Source organism: Xenopus laevis, chromosome 7L (assembly GCF_017654675.1).
Source record: "Xenopus laevis strain J_2021 chromosome 7L, Xenopus_laevis_v10.1, whole genome shotgun sequence".
Taxonomy (NCBI): domain Eukaryota; kingdom Metazoa; phylum Chordata; class Amphibia; order Anura; family Pipidae; genus Xenopus; species Xenopus laevis.
Window position 1 is genome coordinate 28570007 of NC_054383.1, and position 18559 is coordinate 28588565.

Sequence of the window (18559 nt, forward strand, 5' to 3'; positions counted from 1 at the left end):
TAAATTGCCCCAACTGCGCATGCGCTGCCGGCCTCATTCTCAGATTACCGAAGACCCAGAAGATGGCTGCCGTGAACACCGATCCCTGAATCTGCACCGAGGGGTAAGTAAAAAGTTAGGGGCATTTGCTTGGGGTAGCAGCTAGGCTGGGGGGGGGGGAGGTTTGTTTTAAGAAGGTGTTTCTCCTTTAAAAACAAAGAACAGGAAACGATCAGTGAATGAAGGTTCTATATGGGATCCAAGCAAATGAATCCCAGGCAGTACACATATATACAGCACACATATAGGGTTGTCACCTGGCCGGTATTTGACCGGCCTGGACTGTAAAAATGATGGTTATTTTTTTCCAGAAAGGGTGGCAACCCTACACACAGATGACATGGTACAGCACACAGATATATACAGATGATATACAGCACACAAGCAGGGCTGGTACATGGCTCACTGGCCACATGGAGCAGCAGTCTTTCTGTACAGTAGTGCTGTGCCAGCCTGACACCCCTCAGGGCTCACACAATGGAACAGGCCAGTGCAACCCTACGCACACACATACATTGGGAAAGTCAGTGGGGCTCATATAACAGCAGCAGTAGTTACACACCAGTGATTAGGATTGTACAGCTAGCTGCAGGTAAAAACAATGAAAACAAAAGGGCGATTAGTTGCCAGGTGTCGCTCAGCTGCCAGTTTGCCCAGTGTTTATAAATGAGACTCGCAGACAGCCGCCGCCTTATAATCACCTGCGCATCAGTCTCGCCTTTACCAGTGCCCCCCACACTCACACAGCACCCCGATATGCATTGTGGTTTATTTGACTGCCGTGCCACCCGCTAAAGCACATATTCCTTTCGCCTTCCGCGCTTAGAGTAATGGCGGAGAGCGATTCCTTACACGGATACACCTTCAGACAAGGCAACACTTCGTTCTACTCATTGCCAGCCAAAAACTCACCCGCTAATTCCTCTATCAACCTCCCCTCCAGCCTCTGTCGCTGCCATCTTGTTTTCAAATTCTCCGCCGCTGCTCAAGCTCCCGCCTCCCGCTTCTTCCCATTCGCAGCGTGCGTCCGACCCCTCGAATGTCATTGGCTAATTTGAACCTACGAGGCGGGGCCCTTATTTCCATTCTTTACAGTTTGACCCAAGGCGCTTGACGCATAGTTGATAGGTAGCGGCTAGTTCTGGAGAGCGCGCACTTCTGAGAATGTTACATGCTATCATTGTGTGTGGTGGGTCTAGGACTGTTTTGAAAGAGTTGAGGCTGATGCCGCCGCACATTGAATAAATATCTGACAGGATTTACGTGTTCTACTTCTGGTTAATGCGTGCGACTGCGAGTTTAGGGCGGAAAGAGCTTTTGACACGAAAGCTTGCGGGCGGGGGATGCTGGGAACTGTAGTTTGACCTCTGGGCCTTTTTAGGTTACATTTTATACAACTATTCCTCTCCATCCGTAAAAACATCACTATTGGATAAAATCAACTGACACCAATGTTATTAAATGGAATATTTGTACTTGGAGGGGGTCCATTGGTCTCGGTGCTGTTGCACAATGTAGGGCACTTTCATTTAAAAACATTTTCCAACAGAGACAGACATTTTGGCTTTCCCTGGTTCCATTCCACCAGTTGACGGTGACCCCGCCATGTAGTATATGGTTTTTCCTAAGCGCTCAGCAATAGTCAAAATTCCATATTTTCCACAGCTCTAAGGTTGCCAGGTTTGCGGTTTTCCAGCCAAATTGGGCTACTAATTTAAAACCCAGGCAGGTTCTGATAGTACAAACTAGCCAAGATACAGATTTGGGCTACTTTTAGGGCAAGGTCACGTGGCGTTTTTAAAAACGTACAGCCGAGCATAAATATGCACAAGCCCTATTGAAAATAATGGAATACACACTATAGCGTTTCCCACGAGAGCCAACATCCGTTATAAGACGCCAATATTTGCGTTTTTTAGCAGATACGCCAAGGAAACACCATAATATTGAACTCTATGGGAGCCACAGGTTTGGAAATATACTTTGCTCAAATACGCTGCATATTTTCAACATGGCGGGCGATCTCTCGCGAGATGGATTTCGCATATACTTATTTTCGGTGTTGTATGCTGGTGACATAATTACGTTGCGTTTTGACAAGCAGCGCGGCTATATTCTGCATGTAAATTGTTTTCCACTTGGCTTTTTTTCTCAAAACTTCACTAAAATTGTGGGGAACGAGAAAAAACAGAAATGCATGTTGGGAAAAGAAAACTAGAGGCTGAAAACCGCATATTATCATGCGTGTGTAGTTTCATTGGCGTATTTACGATTGACCGCACATTTTTAAAAACGCAACGTAAAAATGCCACATGTGACCTTGCCCTTAGGGCTTTTGGCTGGTTTGTACTTTGGAAACCAGCCAACGTTTTTTCTTGCCCTAATGTGCCAAGCCTGCATCTTCCAATGCATGTTGGGTAATGTAGTTTTTGTTTAGCAATTTGCCAAAGTTTTAGAGTAAGACTACAATACCCAGCATGCAATAGGACCGACTTGTGTAGAAGTCAGAAGTTGCCATATTTTGGGCTCTGTAGCCTAGTCTTGCATCCCTGTTAAGCATTTCCGCATTTTCCGGTGACTTTCCTCAAATTTGTGGCAAAAATCTGCTGGCCTCCAAAATATCTAGAGGTTTACCTGTTTTACCAATATTTATTGAAATTGTATGTGTATTACGGCCCTATGGGGCATATTTGAGCTAATAAAATGGTTCCTCAGATTTATGACATGATAGTCTTTATTAGTCAGGGATAAAGCCTACTAAATTCACCCAGACTTAATCCTAGGTCTGTGTGTTTTCTAGGCATTGATAATTTTGACTGATAATCATTTTGTATGCCTGGCATGTAAACTCAAAAGAAAATGAATGAAGTAATACAGTAACCCCATGGCTACACAGAGTTTAAACATAAAGCTCTAATGAGGCCATTCATTGGCAGCGCAAATAACTAATTATCACTTGTACAGTGAGAGACCTTCACTGCAGTAATTAATCCAACTCTGCCAGACTTGCAGTACATTATGCACTATATTATGATGCCATTGTTTGTTAATGGGCAATTATAACCCAACACAAAATAGATAAGCTACTTTTTACCTTCTTATTCTAATAAGAGTTCACAGCACTACTTACTTTATTATTCCAAGCACAGCAAAATACTATAACCTCCTAACATGGTAAAGCAGTGTTGTAGTAAGATTATATGAATATAGAGAAAGAAACTGGAAAATAAAGCTCTTTGCTTTTGTTTATGTAAAGGTTGAAAGAATAACACATATACTGTACTTGTAAGGAAAGCTTGTCCCTGCGAGTTTATGTTTGGAACTGGAAAAAATGGTTGTGATTGGCGAGGCTCTGTTTGGTCGTAAACCTGTTTTTTATGCAATTAAAACTTGCCTCAAAGCCTGGAATTCAAAAATAAGCACCTGCTTTGGGAGTAACATCCAAGGTTGCTCACAAGCCACTGTGTAAGATGCGCCGGGAGATTGCCGAAATCCCTTACCTCCTGGTGCGTCTCTCCTCGGCTGCTGGTGCGCAGGCGTGCACTTCCGGGTCTTTGGCTACACTGACGCCGGCGTTTGATGTCACAGATAGACGCCGGATTCGGAAAATTGGCATCAAATCTTCTTTCAAAAGCCAATTCGCCATTTTGGAAGTGCCCAAGCTGGTTTCAGTTATCTGTTCCTGCCAAAGCATCTAATTGTGATTTGAATTCCTGGTTTTGACTTCTGCCCGATTCCTGACTACAACTCCTGCCGCCTGCCTTGAACTCTTCACCTGACTTCGACTACGTCTTCTCTTAATCCCTGCCGGTACCTCGCCTACGAACTTGTTACGCACTTCTTGTTGGCTTCCGCAGCAGAAAGCCCGGGGCCCCAAAAGGGCGTCGGTGAATACCCGAACCCACAGGATTCACCTGTGCATCCTCAGGTACTATCGCTGAACAAGGTTCCTGATAATGTGGTCGTTACACACTGGTTGGGGACCACTGAGGTAGAGAATGCCAGCTTGGGCTTATGTAAACAGTCCCTGGATCAGTGCAGTGACTGTATTTCACAGGGCCATTGCAGATCCTTTGCCCATGAACTGCACCCGTAGTGTGTGTGTGTGTGTGTGTGAGCTGTAGGTTGGCAAGTTTGGCAACTTGGACAAGTGGACAAACAGGCAGTCGAAATCTGTTTTGATTATGTAACATAGTAATATAGTAAGTTAGGTTGAAAAAAGACACACAACCATCTAGTACAAACTTTTATGTCAATATATAACCTGCCTAACTGCTATGCTAGTTGATCCAGGGGAAGGCAAATAAAACACAATCTGAAGCTTCTCTAATTTGCCACTGAGGGGGGGGAATTAGTGATCTGCGGGCCGACCCGATACCCGCAGGACCGGCGGGTTCAAGTCGACCTCGCACTGCTCCTTGTGGGTGGCCACCTTCAAATGCCGACTTCCGGTTTTATAGTCTCATGTCTGCTCACCCTGCCCCTTTGTGATGTCATTGTGACGTCATCGACGGGGTGGGTCTATAAAAGGACCCCGGAAGTGCGGGTGCGGGCGGGCGCGGGCTGGAGCATGGCGGGTTAGGGTCCAGTGCGGGTCAGGAAAACCCTGACCTGCACATCACTAGGGGAAATTCTTTCCTGACTCTTTTCCTGACCTAGATCCATTATCATATTAATTAGCATGAGCGTAAAGGAGTTTTAGGGAATATCCTAATTTAATTGAACTATTTTACATGCAACCAGGTCCATTTTAATGCCTGGGAGGGTCATGGCACAGTGGACCCTCAAAATTAGTGGGCCCTGGGCAGCCCTGCCTGAATCTTTTATCCCTGTGTATTCTTACAACTCTTGCATGCATTTGTATTTTGTACTGAGTTAAACTTACATGTTTTTTAATGTATTGTCTTTTTTTGCCATTACATATTAGCAACTTAATAAAAAAAAAAGAAAAAAAAGAAACATCTTTAACAGCATCAGTTCAGTTATCTGTCTGAATATACAGTTATGTATGAAGTTGAAGGCACGTATTATACAATACAGTACAGTAAGTCAAATTCTGTTGTGTAAGCCTGTGCATCTAATCACATATGCCAAGACAACTGAGATGCTAACATTCAAACCAATAAAGTAACTTAATATCCATCCATTTGTGTGTTTTGTTTTTCCCTGGCTATCTGGGGGGGGGGGCTAAGGGGTGGATTTGAGTTCCTCTGGGGTTTCACAGCTTGGGATTCTAGAGCAGGAAGATGCTCTGATATCCATGGTGACAATATGAGGAAACTGACCTCGTATTAAAACTCATTATCCCCCTAAACCTTGAAATCCTATTATTGAAAGAGGTTGAGGAAACAGCCCTCGCATCTGCTGAACAAACCCTCCTCAATTTTCTCTTCATATAGGCAAAAAGACTTATTGCCATGAAGTGGAAGTCAAATATTCAGCCTCCCCCAAAAAGACAATGGGTTCAAACAGCACTGTCCTTCTCTACGAATTACTATATTTGCAGAGGGGATGTCCAAAAATTACATTTTAATTGTGAAGGCCAAATGCCGATATGATGAGGTACGCTCGTATTTCTTCTGAGTGCATTTATTCCATCTTGAATAGATACTAGTTTGGTACTTCAGCATATACAAAGAAAAAACTGAAGTTGTTTGTGAGATGTAGCATGCACCTGTGCATCAGCAGCTCTTGAATGCTTTATATATTCCATGTTCTACGATCCAAAACCGCTCTTAAAGGGATTCTGTCATGTTTAAATTACACTGCAAATAATTCACTCTACAATATAAAACAAGTTGATTTTTTTTAGTTGTAATATTGGTGTGTAGGCAGCCATCCCAGGTCATTTTGCCTGGTCATGTGCTTTCAGAAAGAGCCAGCACTTTAGGATGGAACTGCTTTCTGGCAGGCTGTTGTTTCTCCTACTCAATGTAACTAAATGTGTCTCAATGGTACCTGGATTTTACTTTTGAGTGCTGTTCTTAGCTCTACCAGGGAGCTGTTATGTTGTGTCAGGGAGTTGCTATCTGGTTACCTTTCTATTGTTCTGTTGTTAGGCTGTTGGGGGGGGAGGGGAGGGGGAGGGGTTGTGAGATCACCCCAACTTGCAGTACAGCAGTAAAGATTGACAGTAAAGATGACTCTGTCCCAGTCATGTGCACAAGTCACATGACTGGGACAGATGGGAAACTGATAATATTTCTAGCCCCATGTCAGATTTCAAAATTAAATATAAAAACATCTGTTGCTCTTTTGAGAAATGTATTTCAGTGCACAATTCTGCTGGAGCAGCACTATTAACTGATGTGTTTTGAAAGAAACATTTTTTCCCATGACAGCGTCCTCTTAAGCTGTTCATACATTTAAAGGTCTGCTCTGCCCCAAAATCTGGTTGATCCATTGGTTAAAGGAAGGCCATCGGGGTCAGGACCGAATCATGCTTTGCCCAACAAGGTTTTTAAACCTGCCTGATCCACATCTGTCATTTTTGTGGGCCCCATACATGGGTTGATAAACTACTAAGTCTAAATCTGGACTGATGCAGGTTTTTCCTAAAAGGAACACCGGCCCAGGAAAAGCAACGTAATTTTATTTAAAGGAGAAGGAAAGTCTGTTTGCACTTGGGCAATGTTAGGCACCCCCAAGTGATTGTATTGACATACCTAAAACCCCGGGCCGGTGCTCCTATCAGCAGAAAACTGCACTGGCCGGGGTTATACCAGTGAGCACCATGGAGAGATCTTCTTCCTGTTTCCTCTTTCTTCGCGCGGTTGCACATGTGCAGTTGGACGAAAAGCCGAACTTTAACTAAAAAGTCGGCTATGAAGAAAGAATATGGCAGAAGAGGATCACTCCATGGTGCTCGATAGAAAAACCTGGGCCGGTGCAGTTTTCTGCCGATAGGAGCACCGGCCTGGGGTTTTAGGTAAGTCAATGCAAGCACTTGGGGGTGCATAACATTTGCCACCCCAAGTGCAAACAGACTTTCCTTCTCCTTTAATTTTGTAAATTTTTATTTTACTGAGAATAATGACCTTAGACATTAGATTTTCTTTTTACCTGTTGAATTCAGACCTCAATTTTGTTTCCCTTGGAAGCTTTGAAACGTGTTTCTATGCTCAGTGCAGTTTGTCTTTGTTTGGCATATGCTGTCATCATTCTCAGCACTATTTCCCATAAAGCATTAAATCAGTTTGCTGGCTCTGTGACTAACACTCCTGAACCCTGGGCACCAGCTATTCCTCTTCTTTTAAAATCTGTCACATCTCTGGGGTCGATTTCCATGACAGCCGTTGTTTTCAGATGTGATGTTTCATAGCAGAAAACCTTTGGTGACTAGTATTGAAATGAAACATGTAGGGAGTTTGTGAATAGCAGTTAGTTGTTAATACATTCCCTCTTGGAACATTTGTACATGTACACAGTCTGAATCAGAAACCAAATGTTATATCGCCAGCCCATTACCCACTGTAATCATTTGTTGAGCCTATGAAATTCTGAACTGATAAAAATCCTGTTGAAGGCAATGTTTTTTTTTATTTTTTTTTTCAGTTAATTCAATCAATATCAGTATTGATCAGTTCTGATTAACCTGAAGCTTTCCTAGGTGATCAATACAAATTAGAGCGATTTCTTGTGATTATGTCATCTGATCACATTGGATATTTGCAACAATGAATGCCAAAATTATTATGAATTTATAATAATCAGACTATCCATAACAATATTTAGTAAACCTTGACTGCTTTATTTTAGGGATGCACCGAATCCAGGATTCCGTTCGGGATCCGGGCAGGATTCGGCCTTTTTCAGCAGGATTTGGATTCAGCCGAATCCTTCTGCCCGGCCGAATCGAATCCAAATCCTAATTTGCATATGCAAATTAAGGGCGGGAGGGAAATCGAGTGACTTTTTGTCACAAAACTAGGAAGTAAAAATGTTTTCCCCTTCCCACCCCTAATTTGCATATGCAAATTAGGATTCGGATTTAGTTCGGTATTCAGTCCAATCTTTTACAAAGGATTCGCGGTTCGGCCGAATCCAAAATAGTGGATTCAGTGCATCCCTACTTTATTTATCACCTTACTTTTAATTTCTTGCCTTAGTGCCCAGACTATAAATTAAATAATACCTCCAATTATTTTTCGGCCTCTCCTGGTTGCCCCATCCCCTCTGAGTAGTGCATAATGGAGTGGTTTTAGCTAACCATGCCATTTCAAATTACTCGTATACAGGTTTGGGACCTGTTATCCAGAATGCTCGGGACCTAGGGCTTTCCGGATAATGGATCTTTCAGTAATTTGGATCTTCATATTTTAAGTCTATTAGAAAATCATGTAAACATTAAATAAACCCAATAGGCTGGTTTTGCTTCCAATAAGGATTAATTATATCTTAGGTTGGATCAAGAAGAAGGTACTGTTTCATTATTACAGAGCAAAAGGAAATCATTTTTAAAAATTCAGATTATTTTATTATAATGGAGTCTATGGGAGACAGCCTTTCCGTAATTCGGAGCATTCTGGATAACAGGTTTCCGGATAATGGATCCCATATCTGTATTTTTTTGGCTATTGAAATCATTGAGGACTGAACTAAGAAGCATTAACACCCAAGGCAATTTGTGCAGCACCCCTACCTCTGGGGTGTTAGTGAAAACACAGAGAAACTTCCAAAGACGAGAGAATAGGGTGGAAGGTGTTCATTGGACAGGGGCAATGACACTGCAGAGGATGACAGTCACTGAAACATGAAGCTAGTTTTTGTTATATATAATTGGAATAGTAAATGTAGTTAAATAGAAAATGTCTATCTAACCCTATTTTTGTTTGCATTCATTTGTTTTTGTTTTCTAAATGTTCAGTCATCAACCTGACATGTTACTTATATATTTCAACCCACAGCCTTGCTGGCTACTGTTTACAAACAGAATCTAGTGCATATTGCAGCATGTGCCTAAATTAATTGCTAGTTTTCTATGCAGCATTAAATCCCCTGTTTTAAAGGGGAAATGCAAATTTTCCACCTATAAACTTACGACAAGAAACATCTTCTGCATACATTTCCATTTACAGGTATATGTGGCCTTTAACAGTAGCTCCTTGCAACCAAGACTTTCAGGTGCTACACTGTATATATGTCTTAAAGGAAGACTATACCCCTAAAATGAATACTTGAGCAACAGATTGTTTATATCAAATTAAGTGGCATATTAAAGAATCTTTTCAAACTGGAATATATATTTAAGTAAATATTGCCCTTGGACCACCATTTCGTGATGGTCTGTGTGCTGCCTCAGAGATCACCTGACCAGAAATACTGCAGCTCTAACTGTAACAGGAAGAAGTGTTGAAGCAAAAGACAGAACTCTGTCTGTTAATTGGCTCATGTGACCTAACATGTATAGTTGGTTTGGTTGTTTGTGTGCACCGTAAACCTACGATCCCAGAGGACTGCCCTTATTTTTTAAAATGGCAATTTTCTATTTAGGATTACCCAATTGCACATACTACTAAAAAAGTATATTATTATGAAAATAGTTTATTTACATGAAGCGGGGTTTTACATATGCGCTGTTTTATGCAATATCTTTTTATAGAGATCTACATTGTTTGAGGGGTATAGTTTTCCTTTAATAATTAAAGTGGACCTGTCACCCAGACATAAAAAGCAGTATAATAAAAGTCCTTTTTAAATTAAACAATCCAAATTCTTTTTTTATTTAAGCATTCATAGCTGTTGTAAACTCATTTTAAAATTTCATTTCAGCTGTCAATCAAATATTGCCTGCCCCTCCTCTATGCCTTAGGCTGTATACTGCATTACATATTTAATGTTCAGGGAGAAAAACACAGCGCCTGGTATATTTGACTGTTCTATACCTGCTAATTAAATAGACATGGGTTTTGTGTAAGATACCGGTAATATACAATCAGTACTGCTAATTAGATATTGTCTGCAGCTACATAGAGTCCTATTTTTGGTGGCAGAAGATGCAAACTTACACACAGTATTTAATGTATGTTCCTTAACAAGCAGGACCCAGAGGAGCCACTTGACAGTGATTATGATCTTTACTCATCTGCCTGTCCCTTTAGGGTCAGGCCACACTGGGCGTTTTGGGGAGATTTGGTCGCCTGATGACTAATCGCCTCGTTTTTGCCACAACCAATCTCCCCAAACGCCTTCCCTCACTCTGCCCCGGCTAAAATGAAAAAAAAAAAAATGCCAGCGATAATCACACGCGGTGATTTCCGAAGTCGCCCGAAGTCGCCTCAAAATGAATTACCGCGTGTGATTAGCGACAGCTTTTTTCCATTTTAGCCGGTGCAGAGTGAGGGAAGGCGTTTGGGGAGATTGCTCGCCGCAAAAACGAGAAAATTAGTCGCCAGGCGACCAAATCTCCCCAAAACGCCCAGTGTGGCCTGACCCTTAATGAGTTAAAGGCTGTAATGATCTTTGACTGCAATTTCAGAACTGAACCCACTGTAATGCCCCAGGAATAAAGCAGCCAACAGTGTACTTCTTTTCTTTAGTGCATTGCAATATTTGTCTCTGTCACTATGATTGCTACATATCGCTGGTGCCATTTGTGTTTTTTTTTGTACACTCCACAAAACATCACACACTTGGGTGCTTATTTAATATTACTTGAGGGTTGGAATCGAGGGTTATATTGATAATAAATACATCCCTGTGCTCTATACCAAGATCATGTTTTTTGCATTGATACTAGGCTTTATTTTTCACGTATGCATTTTTTCAAAGAAATTAAAAGCTGCCCAGGATATAGGTGGCACCCTAATCTATATGATCTATGGTTTTTTTGATCCATGCAAATTCTTTTTTCTCCCATGATAGGGGCAAATTCACTAACCTGCGGAGTAGTGCTAGCGCAGGCTTCGCCACGAGTTTCGCCAGGGCGCTGCTAATTCACATAAATCCGGAGTTGCGCTCAGGGAGGCGAACGGTAGCGAAGTTGCGCTAGTGTTAATTCATCAAGGAAATCAAAGTGACGCTAGCGATGCCTAATTTGCATATGGCGCCAAGTTAAAGTACAATGGACGTATATGTAGCAGCAAATACATTACACTACACAAGCCTGGGTAAGCTTCATAAAATAAAATAGAGTAGTTATTTTGCCCCTTTACATGTGCCCACTGTATAGTTTATGTGCCATATGTTAGGAAATGTAGGGGGGAAGGAGGGTACCCACAAAAAAAATTTATGATCTTTTTCAGCCTATCACCCTTAAAAAGACGCCAGCGTTTTTTGGGACTTAGATAATAATTTCAACTTTTTTTGAAGCAATCCCTATCTACTCTATTGCACTTCACTTGGTCTGAGGTGGCGAAGGCAAGTCTGGCGCAAGAGGTAACGTTCAGTAAAATGCACAAGTTAGTGAATTAGCGTAGTTATGTCCCTTCGCCATAGCGCAACTTCGCCTGGCGTAAGGGTGCGAAGTAGCTCTAGAGTAGGTCTACTTCGCTAGCGAATTCACGCCAGCACCTGTAAGTAAATAGGCGAAGTAATGAAATGACGTCACGCTGGCGAATTTGCGCTAGCGTTAGGCGCTTCGCCCCATAGTGTTTTTTAACTTTTTCAAAAATAAACATTTTATCAGGTTTTAGGTGACTAGATTTCTTTTTTTTTTTTTCACTTGCTCTTGGGAAAAAAACCCAATCGTGGAGGGAAACTGAGTTCTGTATCTCACTCTCATTTTTTTGCCTTGCTGGAAAAAAAATCAAAAGCTTTCCACCTAAAACCTTATTAGCTTTTCATTGTTGTTTTTTTTGTTAGGAAAAACAAGACCAATAAAAAATAAAATGGAAGATGCAAAAAAATCCACTCAATTGCCTTTCTTAACCTTGATTTACCCAATTAGTGAAAATGAATACATCAATAAATGACTTCTGACCAAATCTACTATATTTTTTAACTTGGCAGGGTCATTTCATAGACAAAAATAATTCCAAACAGCATTTGAGCTCTAGATGGTACAATGGAGAATGGATCTTCTGTACACATAGTAATCTACACCCCCCAGATTTTGCTGCATAAAAGGTACACTATACTTACATGTGAGGGCAGATTGGATGCAATTGCAGGGCATTAAAACATATGTAAAATAAGCCCTGTAGGGCATACTTCTCTTATGGGGCTTTAAAATAAATAGCTTTTATTGTGGTGCATGAGGCAAATTAATCATAAATCAAATTTTACAGTTTTTTTAATTTGAAAAGAATTCTACAATTTGCCAAAGTCAAATTTACACTTTAAAAACTTAAATCTTAGAAACCAAATCACATAAACTTTTAAAAAAAACGACTCAAACGCAGTTTGCCAAATTTGAAATTAATCTCAAAAACTTGAATTTAAAATTTGAATTTTGCTGAGACATCTCCCATTTACTACATGAACTCACCAGCTTTTAGATGCTGAGTTTTTGTGCTCGAAAAGCTAGAAAATGTACATTTCTGAAGCTCAAATTGCTTTTTTTTTGCCGCAAAAACTCGAATCAATGCAAAAAGATCAAAATCAAAGGTTTTTAAATCTTCTAACTGTTAAAACAGATTTTAATGACATTTGTTTCTAAGAATTCCTTTTCCGCATCTAAAACATATTAATTTCAATAATCTGTCAAGTACATACAGATGTCTTTATATTGAGTAACAAACAGGAACTATAAATTAACTCTTGAACAGAAATAATTGTATGCGAAGAATCTTCAAAATGAATAGATAACTATGGCTACAGACTGAAGATTACTTGGAAGGAATCTACCTGGAATTGCTCTACACAGCCCTCACTAATTGATTCTCTGAATGAACCTCTGTCAGAAGGATAACCACATAAAGTAACCCTTATTGATGTGAATGCTTTCAAAGTAGAGGAGGTATGGGGGGGTTGCTGCCCTGGGTCTTGGTGGCCATAGATGCAAAGATCCGCTCGTTTGGCGATGTAACTGTTCCATTACGTCATTTTACCCTTTTTGTAAATAGAAGGGAAGCCTCAAGAATTTAGAGAAAACAAACTTATTTATAGTTGCTGCAGAATTGCATATGAACCGATGTTACCGTCACACTTTAAAAAGGGATGCCACCTGTCCAGTTTTTAACTAGACATTCCAGTTTTAGTAGGAGTGTCTGGGGTTGAAAGGTCTGAAAAATAACATGTAAACACATTTGTGTGGCTTTGCACTGTGACTGGCTCCCCAGAATTGTATGGCTACAGACATCTACTATTTAAGATAGATTTTCAATTTATATTCATGCATTTTAGGGTCTCTACATTTCTCTAATTCACTTCCGGGCCACTGAGGAACCAATTTATTGAGGAAACGTGAGTAAGCTGTATATTGAGGTCTTTTTGATAACTGTACAGCTATTGGATCTGTTATCCAGAAACCCTTTATCCAGAAAGCTCCAAATTATGGAATTGCCATCTTCAGTGTCAGACTGGGATGCCAGGGGCCCATTCTCCAATCTAATTTTCTTCCACTTCTCACTTAACTGTTTTATTTTCTTAGTACTTTTTCTTTACATTATATACTCTGTTTTTCATCTATTTGGCCTATTTGTTTCCATAATTAATTAATTAATTAATTAATTAATTACCATGAAATTGTAAGAAATGCTTAGAAGCAATAGGTTTTCCTGGTATCCTGGTGGGCCAGTCCAACACCGGAGTCTTCTATAGGCTCCCTTTTATCCAAATAATCCAAGTTTTTTAAAATAATTTCCTTTTTCTCTGTAATAATGAAACAGTGCCTTGTACTTAATTCCAGCTAATATATAATTAATCCTTACTGGAACCAAAACCAGTCTATTGGGTTTATTTAATGTTTACATGATTTTCTAGTAGACTTATGGTATGAAGATCCAAATTACAGAAAGATCTGTTATCCAGATAACTCCAGCTCCCAAGCATTCTGGATAACACGTCCCATACCTGTACTTGTACAGCAACACAATGGTCTTTCTAAGATGGCTTGACCATCTCACAATATCCTAGAAATATGCTATTGCAGTGCTGACTACCACCTTTCATCTTCTCAAGGGTCTCTGCTTCCCAACTTCTCTAAGGTTTTAATTCACCTTAGGGCTCAAAATTTGATGCTTGGGCCTTATGTTCCAAATTTCTAGCACATCCATTCCTGATATTAGGTGGAGATGAAACAGGATGATCCATGACAAGAATTAGTCCCTAAATCCATGATCCAGTTGTGAAACCTTTGTCAAACAAAGCACAAGTTACAGAGCCAGGACTGCCCAAGTAGTAGAAATGGACCATTTGGGTCCACTACATGTGTGTTTGGTCATAGTGCATTAAAAACTGTATGTGCTACAATGGATTAATGCATATAATTATGTATCTCATTGCTTGAAAGCATGGCAGCCAGGCTAGATGTTGTCCCATCCAAAACAAAATACATTTCAGCTTAGGGATAGTTTTTCATAACTCAGGTCTGTGTGGGCTGCTGTTCTGGTTTAACAAAATAGGGTAACCTTATTGCAAGCAGTCCTCTGTATTTAATCTGACCCAGTCTTTGGGTATCTGACCGAAGAGAGAACAAAAAATAGTTTCTGAGAATATCTTAGTCATTACACTCATCACTGGTGACAGGGCTATGACCTCCACGTAGATAACTGTGTTTGATGGGGCTCACCTTTCTGAGAAGAAATAAGATTATGATGTTAATAAGAAAAGTAAAAGAATACAATAACTTCCTATTATAATATCAGAAGTTCAGTGCACAGTCCATTTATTCCTGCTTGTATGTGTACTAATTGGTAACACATTTTGCTCCCACACTCATAAAATGTTTAAAGAACAGCACTTGTCAGACAAGAACTCCCTTCCCATGGACAACTTATTCACTGGCAAGTTAAAGGGATACTGTCATGGGAAAAAATGTCTGCACTGAAATCCATTTCTCAAAAGAGCAAACAGATTTTTTTATATTCAATTTTGAAATCTGACATGGAGCTAGACATTTTGTAAATTTCCCAGCTGCCCCAAGTCATGTGACAGAATTCTGCTGGAGCAGCACTATTAACTGATTCATTTTGAAAAAAAAAAATTTTTTCCATGACAGTATCCCTTTAATGTATCATATGTGGAACTTGTTGATGTTATGATCATAAAGTTACCTCTTACTTTTCCCCCCTTTAGGTTATTTTCTGTGAATGTACCATGCTATGTCAGTTTAACTGCAGAATATGATGAGAAAAAGAAAAACAAGTAAAAGAGGAAAACACAAATCTGCCAAAAATGGCAGACTCTTTTCTCAAGAGCTCAGCAATGTGACCATTTAACCATATAACTTTTTTTAATTTCTATTGAACACAATTGTTCTTAAAGGAGAACTAAAACATGAATATGGTTTAAAATGCCATATTTTATATACTGAACTTATTGCACCAGCCTAAAGTTCAACTTCTTAACAGCAGCAATGATCCAGGACTTCACACTTGTCACAGGGGGTCACCATCTTGGAAACTGTCTGTGACACTCACATGTTCAGTGGGCTCTGAGCAGCTGTTGAGAAGCTAAAGCTTAGGGGTCGTCACTAATTATCAAGCAGAAAATGAGGTTGGCCTTTAATATACGCTTATTAAATTCGGATGCTAATTGCACTGGTTTCTGTGCTGCCATGTAGTAATTATCCTTTTTAATTACCAATCAGCCTGATAGTGTGACATTTATATTATATGTGTACTTTTAATTGTGAGTGGGCCCCTAAGCTCAGTAAGTGACAGCAGCACAGGACATGTGCAGTGAATCAGCAGAAAAAAAGATAGGGAGCTACTGGGGCATCTTCAGAGACACAGATCTTCCCTACTAAAGGGCTGTGGCTGCCTTGGACTGGTACAGAAGCCCAAAACATAATGTGCAACACTTCTGCCCTGCTTCTTTAGTTAAGCTTTAGTTCTCCTTTAGGGGATGTTTATTATAAGACATATCTTCCTTGTGTTGTTTCAGACAGAGGAATCTTGTGGGCTCAACCTTATTTGCAAAGCTAAGCACAAGCTTAGGAGGCCTATGAAACCCACACTTAGGGGACCATAAACTATCGAATTTAGATTTTTTAAATTTTTCCACAAATCTCTAAAATTTTGTGGTTTTCCTATTTCTTTAAAAAAAACTAAAAAATTCAGATTCGTTAAGTGTAAAAACCACGAAAACCACTAATACAAAACTTCACAAGGTAAAAGCTGTAAAGGTTCTATAGAAGTCAGTGGGGTGTTTCACGAACCTATTGGACCGTTTTAAATCAATTCAGACTTTTAGAGGCTTTCGGATTTTTTTTTTGCTAGGAATGGTATATTATTATTGGCATTATTTTCCATTCATCCTTTTTTTTTATTTGTATGTTTTAATAAATCTCATGACATTCGTAGTTTTAGGGCAGTGGCCAAGGGGGAGATTTGCCGGCCATAATTATTTATGCACACTGCAAGCGACAAAACTCCAGAAAATGCATCTTGATTGAACATAACTGAAATCAGTGGCAGTAAATCCAACATATTGCAAAGTTGTGGAAGTTGCCCCTTGAGGTGGGTGGGTGTAGAGCCAACCATAGATTGCATAGGGACAGTCTCTTAGTAGCTTGATTTCAATTGCCATTGTGTAAGTCAAGTGTGCAGCTGGTTGGGATATAAGCTCTGCTCAGTTCTCCTTGTGAAGTGCTTGGGTAAGCAAAAGATGCCAGCTGATATGTAGAGAAGAGGACACACGAACAAAGGGAAGCAAGTACAAGTTTTAGCTTTGGGTTATAGATTCTCTAAGAGCACACAACAGAGAAGTTTATGGAAGCCCCAAGGGGTATATTTAGCAAAGAGTGAAGTTAATAGTGAAGTTCCGCCACTAGAGTAAAATTCTGCCACTTCCCATTCATTTCTATGGGGTTTTTAAAGGCGTATTTATCAAAGGGTGAAATTTCACTTTCACCCATTGATAGGGTTGCCACCTTTTGCCCAAAAAAATTCCGGCTGGTGGGGGCGGGTACAAAAAGGGGGTGTGGTGTGATGTCAAAGGGGCGTGGGGTGACGTCAAAGGGGCGGGGTCACGGCACAGCCAAGACAAGAACCGAAGGACAAGGTAAGTTTACAGGGGATTGGGGGCTGGCCGAGGGGGTCTTTTTAAGGGTATTACAAATTTACTGGCAGCTACATTGCCGGTAAATTTGTAATACCGGCCCCGGCCTTGGCAGGTGTTTTACCGGCTAGGCCGGTAAAATACTGGCCGGGTGGCAACCCTACCCATTGATAAATACGCCTTTCAAAATCCCATAGAAATTAATGGAGAGCTGCGGAATTTCCCTCTAGTGGCGGACAGAGCCCCACTAGGTACCAGGGACAGCAAAAATGCTGCTCCTGGTACTTTAAGAGCGAATTTCCGGGGGGGGGGGCAGCACCGCACCTCAGGCGGTGGAGGGGCCAGGATCGCCCCTGGTGGCGGAACTTCATTCTTTGATAAATTTACCCCCAAGAGTATTGATGGAGGGATTAGTGTCTCAGTGGGATGGATCTGAGAGTTAGGTGCATATTTACACATACCTCAACAGACTTATCAATAACTATACCAACCTATTCTTAACTTATCTGTACATGTTGAGATCACTATAGTTTTGGGTATTATGCTTGTCCAATTAGTCATCCAAGCCATTCTTAAGGGCTAGGCATTAATAGAAAATGCCCTGATTCGGCAGGGTCGTGTAAAACTTCACCGCACTCTATGTGGCACATTCACTAAGATTCGTAGTTGCGCCATCGTTCGATTCGCCGCGCTTCGCCGCACTTCGCCAGGCGTATTTTCGCCAGCGCTACGAAAATTCACTAAAATCTGAAGTTGCGCTTAGGGGAAGTGTAAGGTATCGAAGTTGCGCTAGCGTTAATTCACCAAGCAAAGCAAAGTTACGCTAGCGATGCTTAATTTGCATACGGCACCAAATTTAAGTTACAATGGAGGTATATGTAGCAGCACTACACAAGCCTGGGAAACCTTCAAAACAGCAAATAAAATTTTTATTTTGCCCTACACATGTGCCCACTGTATAGTTAAGGTGCCATGAGTTAGGAAATGTAGGGGAGAAGGAGGGTAGCCCCAAAAAATTTTTCGATCTTTTTCAGCCTATCACCCATAAAAAAGAAAAAATGCCAGTGTTTTTTGGGACTTAGAAACATTTTTAACTTATATTTGAAGCAATCCCTATCTACTCTATTGCACTTCACCTGGTCTGAGGTGGCGAAGGAAGTCTGGCGTAAAAGGTAGCATTCAGAATAATTTGTGCGTCAGCGAATTTGCGTAGTTATGTCCGTTGCGCAAATTCGCCAGGCGTAAGGGTGTGAAGTAACACTAGCGAATTTACGCCAGCGTCCGTTAGTGAATCAGCAAATTAACGAAAATGCGCTACGCTGGCGAATTCACGCTAGCGTTAGGCGCTTCGTCGTTTAGTGAATTTGCCCTTATGTGAAGAACCATTTTTGCTGTTTCAAGTGAAAGTTCAGTTTTT

The 18559-nt window shown here is 40.7% G+C and overlaps 1 protein-coding gene across 1 annotated transcript in view; it reads right to left on the reverse strand.

Moving 5' to 3' along the window:
* Nucleotides 1-1049, reverse strand: part of arhgap19.L (Rho GTPase activating protein 19 L homeolog) — a 32113-nt gene extending 31064 nt beyond the window's left edge. Inside the window, 1 exon segment of the mRNA NM_001091949.1 lies at nucleotides 952-1049. Coding sequence (NP_001085418.1) covers nucleotides 952-998 — 47 coding nt within the window. The 5' untranslated portion in view covers nucleotides 999-1049.
* Nucleotides 1050-18559: the final 17510 nt, after the last annotated feature.